General features: G+C 41.3%; 1 protein-coding gene across 1 annotated transcript; it reads right to left on the bottom strand.

Annotated features, from left to right (window-relative positions):
• Positions 1-5,001: 5,001 nt before the first annotated feature.
• On the bottom strand, positions 5,002-8,838 carry LOC137348884 (probable G-protein coupled receptor 139). The gene is made up of 3 exons (XM_068014117.1): positions 8,769-8,838; positions 5,798-6,628; positions 5,002-5,132 (listed from the first exon to the last, which is right to left on the bottom strand). The coding sequence occupies exons 1-3, from the start codon at positions 8,836-8,838 to the stop codon at positions 5,002-5,004; spliced, it is 1,032 nt and encodes a 343-aa protein (XP_067870218.1).
• Between the last annotated feature and the right edge of the window lie 818 nt (positions 8,839-9,656).

Raw genomic sequence — 9,656 nt, 5'->3', positions numbered from 1 at the left:
ATAAAAAATGCCTCTGGGCTGTAAATGTCCAGATTTGGATTATAACTGGCTGTGGTTACAATGAAATGCCACAAGACCCTACAGACCTACAACATTCTGAAAGGACTGAACAAATTAGATGCAGAAAGGATGTTCCCGCTGGCGGGGCAGTCCAGGACCAGGGGTTACAATCTAAGGATAAGAGGTAAGCCATTTAGGGCTGAGATGAGCAGGGGTTTCTTCACCCAGAAAGTGGTGAACCTGTGGAATTTTCTGCCACAGAAAGCAGTTGAGTCCAAATCATTAAATATATCCATGAACGAGTTAGATACAGTTCTTAAGCTGAAGGGAATCAAAGGGATACGGGGAGAAAGCGGGAAGTGGGTACTGAGTTTTGACGATCAGTGATGATTGTGTTGAATGGTGGTGCAGGCTCAAAGGCCAGAATGGCCTGCTCCTGCTCCTGCTCCTATTTTCTATGTTTCTATGTTGCTAAATAAATGACTAGGGAGGGGATTATTAACTCTTCTCACTGAGGTTCATTTCTCGAACACAGGTCTGGGATCCCTTTAAAGATACATGCAATCTAACCTCGTTGGGCCTATAATCATAGCGTAGTCTCCTGTGCTTCATCATTAAGCCCATCGTTTGCACTGTCGGTTGAAACAGCCACCTAGATAATCCACTCCCCTGTTTTCTTTTTTACCTTAACCGTGAGAATGTTGCCCTCCAGTATTTATCTAATTTCAATTTGAGAGTTAAAATTAAATCTGCTTCCATCACTGTCAGGCATTGCATTCCAGATCGTACATCCTGCTGTAACAATAGATTTCCTCTTATCTTCGCTCTGCTCGTGAACTCCCTTCAATTTACCCTATAGTTACCGACCATTCTTACAGTGGAAGGAATTCCTGCCTAATACTCCACGATAACACTAATACTATCGAACACCATAACTTGTCTGTCCCAGTGCCACCTGACATGGCTTCTCCACCGATGACAGTTGCTGCAGCTCATTTTCTCCAGTGGCACTCTTATGCCGACCTTCCGTGTTCTTCTGCCTTCAAGCTCTTGGCCCAACACCGCCCTTTCCCCCCGATCAATTAAATCAAATATCAGTAGTAATGCGTTTGGTGCTTAAAATCCGCTCCTAAAATCGAGTGCAAATGGAGTTTACTCAGCCTCCAAAGAGCAGCATGCCAGGCTTTGGGGAGTTAGGATTAACCAGTTACTCACTGAACCCAAGGGGTGCAGATTCTTTGCCTGGACAGTCTCCCTGAAGGAATTCAAATTTTCGGTGCATGATTTTAGCATCAAATGAAATAGTGGCAAAAGAGAATTCTGGTGACTCATTTTGAAAAAGCTTGAACTGTCACAGATGTGCCAGTCACATGATGCACTTACCTGTTCTCTGTTTTTCTTGTTCCTCAACGATCTATCCCTGGCACTCTCCAATTTCTAGAATACCTGCTGCACCTCGGGAACATCATCCAAAAGCAGGGCATTAGTTTTCACAGATATGTTAATGCTTATCGTCACCTCTCTCGATTCCTCCACTGTTACTAAATTATCAGGCTGCTTATCCAACATCCATTACTGGAGGGGCAGAAATTTCCTCCAATTAAATATTGTGAAGACTGAAGCCATTGTTTTCGTCACTACTCCAAAACCCATTCCCTCGCTACTGCCTTTATCGCCCTCCCTGGCAACAATTTTAGATTGAGGCCAGCTGTTTGCAACCTTGGTGTCACATTTGACCTCGAGATCAGCTTTCGACTTCATATTCATGCCATCACTCGGACCACCTATTTCCACCTCCACAGCATCGCCCGATTTTGCGCTGTTTCGCCTCAACTTCTGCTGCAGCCCTCATTCATGTCTTCGGTATATTTAGCCTTGACCATTCCAATGCACCCTTGGATGATTTCCCACATTCTACTCTCTATAAACTTGACATCATCCAAAACTCTGCTGCCCATGTCTTAACTCACATCAAGTCACGTTCCCTTATCATTCCTGTGCTTGTTGCCCTACATTGGCTGCAGGACAAGCAAAGTCCTGATTTTAAAATTCTCATCCTTGTCTTCACACCGCTCAATGGCCACACCCATCCTTATCTCTGCAATCTCTTCTAGCCCCACAACCTTCCAAGATACCTGTGCTCCTCTAATTCTGGCCTCATGTGCATCCCTGATTTTAATCACTCCAAGATTAGTGACTCTGCCTTGAGTTTCCTAGGCCCCAAGCTCTGGAAGACCCTCCCTACATCTCTCCCCCTCTCCAACTCTGCACCTCACTTCCTCCTTTAAGACACTGCTTAAAATCTATCTCTTTGACCAAGCTTTTGCTCAACTTAAATAATATTCCTTTCGTGGCTTGATGTTATACTTTGTTTTATAATGCCTTGGAATGTTTTGTGACCTTAAAGGCGCTATATGAACATAAGTTATTGCTGTTGTTGTTGCCAACAGTTCCTGTCAGAGGCACCACTGCAGCTGAAGTCGGCACCAGAGAGAATCACTATAATTGGAATTAAAGCCTCATCGGTAAACATCACTTTAAATGGCTGCAGCAAAAGGAATTAGCTCCAAATAATAGATAATTAGTTGTATTCTGGGAGTATGACAATTTGTTACTGCAAACAATTTAATTAATGTGTGTCCTCAGCGGGAATAGGTTTATTGATAGCAAACATGTTTAGTAAGTGTGAGCTGCTTTATTGATAGCCGGAACAGGTTTGTTGACAAATAAGTGAGAGCCTGTGGCGTACTGAAGAGGCAATGTATGCGCTACACATTCAGTTTGATGTTATTCTTCACCAATAAATTATTTTTCATATTAATTAAAGCCCTAGCCAAAGAATCACCCTCAATAGCTCCTATTCCAACTATATCACTATTATATCTAGTGTTTCCCAGTCATTATTCTTGAGTCTCTCCTCGCTTGCATCTGTATGCTGCCCATTGGCAACATCATCTCAAAACACAGCGTCAACTTCTGTCTGTAGGCTGATGGCACTCGGTTCCGCCTTACCACCACCAGCCTCGATCCCTCCACTGTCTCTAAATTGCCAGATTAGAATTAGGACAATTACTTGTTCAACATCCAATAATGCATGATCACTTATTTTTGCCAATTGAATATTTGAAAGACTTTGTTTTCAGTCCCCGCTACAAACTCTGATCCCTATTCTGCGACTCCATCCTTCTTCCTGGCAATTGCCTGAGGCTGAACAGGACTGGTTACAAAACTGGTGTTACATTCAAACCAGAGATGATCTTCCAACATATCCGTGCCATCAATGAGATAGCTTTATTATACCTCTATAATGTCCCCCATTACTGCCCTTGCCTCAGCACATTTGCTTCTGAATCCACTAACGGTGTTTTTCCACCTATAGACACAACTGTTTTAACACACTCCTGCCAAGTTCATCTAAAACCCTACTTACTGTTTCCTAACTCGAACCAAATCCCGTTCATTCATCATCCCTGTGCTCGCTGACTTACACTGGCTGCTGGTTAAGCAACACATTGAATTTAAAATTCTCATCTTTGTTTTCATGTCTATCCGTGTCCTCACCATTCCTATCTCTGTATCACTTCCACCCCCAAAACCTTCCGAGGTGCCCATGCTGTACCCACAGCAATGTATCAATCCCAAATAAATCATACTGCCTGCCTCTCCACAGAGTCCTGTACCAATCTGTGGGGCAGCACAGTGGCACAGTGGTTAGCACCGCAGCCTCACAGCTCCAGTGAGCCGGGTTCAGTTTTGGGTCCTGCCTGTGTGGAGTTTGCAAGTTCTCCCTGTGATCACTTGGGTTTTCGCCGGGTGCTCCGGTTTCCTCCCACTGCCAAAGACTTGCAGGTGATAGGTAAATTGGCCATTGTAAATTACCCCTTGTGTAGGTAGGTGGTAGGGAATATGGGATTACTGTAGGGTTAGTATAAATGTGTGGATATTGGTCGGCACAGACTCAATGGGCCGAAGGGCCTGTTTCAGTGCTGTATCTCTAAAATAAAAAAAATTTAAAATCCAAATGTACTCCAATTGCCATGCTTCCCAATTGCCCTGCTATCTTGTCATAGACCTCTACCAAACGGAAATAAACGTTTTCTCACCATATCTCTGTATCACTACTAAATTAATTCCACTATCCCACTGTTACCCCATAGCTCTAAAGTACTCAAAAAACGAATGCCTTCCACTCTTCCAGCAGCCTTGTCTCAATCACAAACTAATCATGTCGCCATGCTGTCTTCCTACAGCCTGGTGTCAATCGCAGACTCATCTCAATCCATTATAATTTTGCCAAACTGTATTTCCAATCAAAATGTAATCGCAATGACTCGCTTTCTGTCCATAGCTGTGCAACAATGCTGAAATACTCCAAGTTCGCCAAATGACGTCACCAGCCCTTTATCAATGCAATGCTAAACCGACTGCTAAATCGTTCTGCATCAATGCCAAACAAATTCCATGAACAGCTCCCTCCCCCTTGCCACGGATCAATCCATCACTAATTCAAATACCACTTCCATTCCCCATAGCCTTTTATCAATCATAAAATAATCCCACCACCCAATGTTCTCTTGTATTATCTTAAACCTATCCTTTGTTTCCTTCACCCTGTTTCAATCCCGAGCTAATCACATTGCTATGCTAATTCCTCACACGTGGTAGCAATGCTAACTGAACAACATCGCCCCTGTCTCTCCCTCGGCCCTGTACGAATCCTAAACTAATCTCATTACCAATAATCACCTTAAATGTCTACAACTCTCCCAAGCTAATACCACTGCCCAACTCCTCCATAGCCGTGCACCTATCTCAAAATAATCCCACTGCCTTGCTGTTTCCCAATAGCCTTGCATGAATTTTAAAACTAATCTCTTCGCCCTGATAGCTCACCATAGTACTTTTTAAACCCAAATTACTCACAGTCAGAGGGATGATGAACTATTCAGCTGCATAAAAAAAAGACCATTGGAGTTCCAATTTCAGGAAACGTACACAGGATTAAATCAGCAAGAGCACATTGACTGCATCATTCCAGATACTGGGTGTTACAAAACGAAAATTACAACTCTTGGTCATTCTGATAGGTTCAAATGTAAGTTGGCTGGGGACAGACTTGGAGTTCTCCATGTCTGAAGCAGAGAAAAACAAGATCCAGTACCTTCAAAACACTGGTAGAGTGATGAAGAGACTGAAGGTCACCCATCAGTAAATTGGGATGTTTGTGACACTGGTAAAGGAAGGTCACATATCATTAAATTTGGATGTTTTTTTTTTCCTCTGGCACAGTCCAGTTGTCAACATCATTGAACTGTGGGTTTACTTCCCAAGATTGTACCGCTGTCTTTAAACTTATCCTGTAAGTTTCACCTTTAAGAATCGGTGGTGATTATTTGTTACATATAATTTATTAGAGATATTTATTCTGGGGATGTGGGCGACACTGGAAAAGCCAGAATTAGTGATCATTCCTATTCAGCATGCAGGAAGGAAGTGTCATCTGTGCCCTGTGGTACTGAAGTACACGTAGGTCAAAAAAGAGAACTTTGGGAGAATCACTTCCATGTCTCACATTACTGAACCGGTCGTGTGTTTAACAGCAATCTAGTAGTTTCCATGCCTATTTTTCTGGTGCCAGCCCACAAATGAACATATCTATTGAATTTACCTCACAGAAATAACAATGTTCCCATGCTCACCGAATTAATGTTTTCTTTATACTTTCATTATTTAATTAATTTACCTAATAGATTCAATGGATATATTACTGCGTTCTTTAATTCCTCTCTGAATTTACTCTGTGTTATTGCATGATTAAACGTGTTGGCGCAAGAACTCAACAGCTGGAGCAAATTTCCACTTTCTTGCAGAATAAATTTGGGATCACTGAAGCCCATGATCTGATACGCATTTGTAATTCGCTCATAAAAAAACTGTACAACATAGGTCATCCACAACAGGATGAAACTGCCCGAGACAGCAAACAGTAAAATAATGGATCTTCTTCGGCTCTCCATCTCTAGGTCTCTCTGATTCAATCCATTTATGGGGGCCCGGAGTCTCCTGCAGCCTCGACGAGCTGCTAGAATGTGTCTGACAGTCAAAGCATTCAGCAGAATAATCAGGAGGAATGGGGTACATGGGGTCAAAATACGGTCAAACCAGTCAAATGCTCTCCATATGTGAGAAGTGTAACGGATTTGCTTCAGGCTGCAATACCAGGGAACATTGTTAATTATGTAGATAGGTTCGTGTATAAAGTACCAGGGAACACTTTTTAAACATCCGATTGAACACGCCATTCCTATCACTACGACTGCCGTTTTCTTGATGCAATATTTTGTTTTTAACTTCTGGCAACAAATAGCCACAAATCGATCGAAGGTGAAAGCAACCGTTAACCAGACAGAACTGTCTCTGGATGCATAGCTTAAAGCAATGCTGAGACTGCATATGGGAGTAATGGAGAGGAAGCTAGCTGGAAAATAAATACCAGGAATCCGGTTTAATATCACAGCGGTGATAATGACCAGGAGATCCGCCACTGCCATTGACATCAGGTACCAAGTGACACATCTGGAGAGACCGCACCTTCCTCGGGACAGGGTCACAATCGCCACTAAATTAACTGTAAGCAGTAGAAAGGGAGATGAAAAAAATAAAGGATCAACTCTTAGGAAATGTATCATGTTAATCAGAGTTTTTCAAATTTTACAGCTTAGACACTTGAAGTGGTGAAATCCGTGTTATCTTCCAAAGTGGAAATAGGATCTTTTGGAGACCTCGGGTGAAGGAAAGGTAACATTTAATAATGAATGTAATTTATAATTGGGATCTATAAGGAAGCAAAATCGATTCAAATCATGTGTAACTTTCAGATGGATTAAAATAGTCAATTCTGCAGTGATAAAAAAAATAACCCGAACCTGCATGGGGTTGAACCTGCCTTGAGAAATGTTTGTGGAAGGCTGGCAGGAGCAGTGAATGTGGAAGTTCTGTAACGGGTGCAACCAATGGATGGATTTTAAAACGAGACAGAAGCCCAGAATATGGCTTATTAATGAACCAGTCACTGAGTTCATTGTTTCAAATTGTCAATAACACGTTGACCTTTGATTTACCTGCAAAAGTTGATTTTTTGAAACAAATTATGATAAAACACTAAATCATTGCAGTAATTGCTCGAAATGTTCACATGGTATAACTATCAAAAAAGGGTAGCAATTACTTAGTTAATCAACAACGTCAACGTTTTACATATTCATTCCGTTCATCAGAGGAGAATTGAAGCTGAAGTCCCTGATTGATGTGAAATATTCTGTGGCACCATGTCGAAGAAGGCCAGCAGAATTATCCCCGGTGGCCTGGAAAATATTCACATCACAAAAACGGAGGTTATCTTGTCGTTATCAAACTGCTGTTTGTGGAATCTTGTTGTGTGCAAACTGGATGCCGCTTCCTCGACATTAGAACTGCAATATTAACTTCAAACTACTTCTTTAGCTGCCAGGCATTTTGAAACATCCTGTGGTTGACAGGTGCTGTTCAAACGCAAGTCTTCTTTTTCTCTCTTTTACCCAAGAGTTTCATATTTCTTGAAACCAGTTTTGAGTCATCTGAATTTTTATGAAGTCCATAGAAAAATAACTTGATTTTAATTTATTTTAATGCAATTTAGATCCTTTCGGCCATGTCTATCAGTACATGCCCATCTGCTTTCTCACTGTGTTTAATTCTGTGATGGGAAGAAGGCTATGTTCATTATCCTTACCTTTTGCTCATATTATCTGGGATCGCTTCAGTTCACTGGTGGCATTGGCTTTGAACAGACCGGCATGTTTCAGCATTGCACACCATATTTCACCTGCTTGAGTTAATTGTCTGTTTTACATCTGATATAGATTAAACACGTGACTGTGTATATTTACAGTGACTGAGGAATTATATATGGCCAAAGTACCTCAGCACACTTATTGCTGCCTAGCAATTCATAGGTGAGGATGGAAGACAAAAAACAGGTTCATCAGTTATAGCAATATGACAATACCAATGAAATATAGTATCATTAACGTGCTAAAATGTGTGAACACTTTTCACTGTGCCATCCTTCTATATAGTCCGCTAGTGCCTTCTGGTAATATAATATACAATAACACATTGCGATTTAAACCTTCTCTTTTCAAGGTTCCCCAGTTCCACCCCCTGCAGGAACAAACTATTCTGAGTCAGGCCAGGGGATGAGGAAAGGTGGGAACAGAGCTTAGATCCCAGGAACTAAGGAAGGTCAAATATTATTAAACTTGATTTCAAAGCCATGTTTGGAAGTGTATGCATCGATGAAAAACCCAGTGGTTTTTATGGAGGTACAATATCGTTACCCAGAAAAAGCTATGTGGAAACAAGGCAAAAGCTGGTGGAACGTTCACTCACTCCCCACAGCGACAAAGTGGCTGGTTTAGTGAAAATCGGGGGAATTTTCAAATGTTATTCAGATGCCGATGTTCAGGTCAGTTTTTTTTTTCACACCATAATGTAGGAAGGATGACATTTTGAACACAAATAAATAGTGCGAACACTTAGAGATAATATCAATAAACCAACCCACTTTTAAAAGAAGCGGTCCTTCGGTTTGTTACCAATAAAATCAATATCGCTGTACAGGTGGCTCTTTGGCAGCAAGTTGCACAAAGTGTGGTCAATAGCAAGTAACTAGGACAATCCAAATAACTAGAAATTTTCACAATGAATAGCATACTGAAACACTTTACCTGGAACTTCGATAGCAGCAAGCACAGTGTAATAAATGGCATACGCCAGACCTCTTGGCAGGGCGTGCATTTTATTGCAAGAAGCAGTAATCTCTGTTTGGAATCTCACACACGGTTTTTTAACTTTCAAATGATAACTTATTATACCCGATGTTAAATCCCCAGAGACACAATTAGACAGCAGAACCATTAAAGTGAGTGTCAGTCATTGAACAAACAGGTTCAGGTACATCACCAGTTATATTAATTCCAGTCATTAAACAAATAGATCAATTCAGTCGATTTGACTCTTATTTCAATGCAGTAGATTGGACAAAGTAGGATGCCACAGAGTATGAAAAGGTAACAGTGAATAGTTACAATATGATCTGCACCCATGATTCGCATTGCAACGGGCTGATGTTTTCTAAAGATCTTCAGGAAATCAACTTAACCTAAAAACATAAAGTGATGGAAATCCTCAGCAGGTCTGGCAGCATCTATGGAGATAGAAGCAGAGTTAACAGTTCAGGTCTGTGACCTTTCATCAGAATTGGCAATGGTCAGAATAGCATTAGGTTTAAAGCAAGTAAAGGGGAGGGGTTGGGGAGACAACGAAGGGGAAGGTGTTTGATATGGCAGAGGGCAGGAGATATTAAATAATAAAGCTGTCCTGGCAGAAAGACAAAAACTGTGTTAATGCTGGTGGTGAAAGTTAAGATCAAGTTAGTGATCTAGTTAAGTGGTGCAGATGCTAAGTCACTAACATGCCACAGCAACTAATAGAATAGAAAAAAATGCGTAAGCATTCAGATTTATGGAGGAATACAAGGTCATTGGAGGCCTGTACATAGATGCACTTTGTGCTACACATTCCTGAGACAAATAAATTGAAATGCAACCGAGATA

The sequence above is a fragment of the Heterodontus francisci genome, chromosome 34 (genome assembly GCF_036365525.1).
Source record: "Heterodontus francisci isolate sHetFra1 chromosome 34, sHetFra1.hap1, whole genome shotgun sequence".
Lineage (NCBI taxonomy): Eukaryota > Metazoa > Chordata > Chondrichthyes > Heterodontiformes > Heterodontidae > Heterodontus > Heterodontus francisci.
The sequence above is the reverse complement of the archived record's forward strand: the minus strand, read 5'-3'. Positions and strand labels throughout refer to the sequence as shown.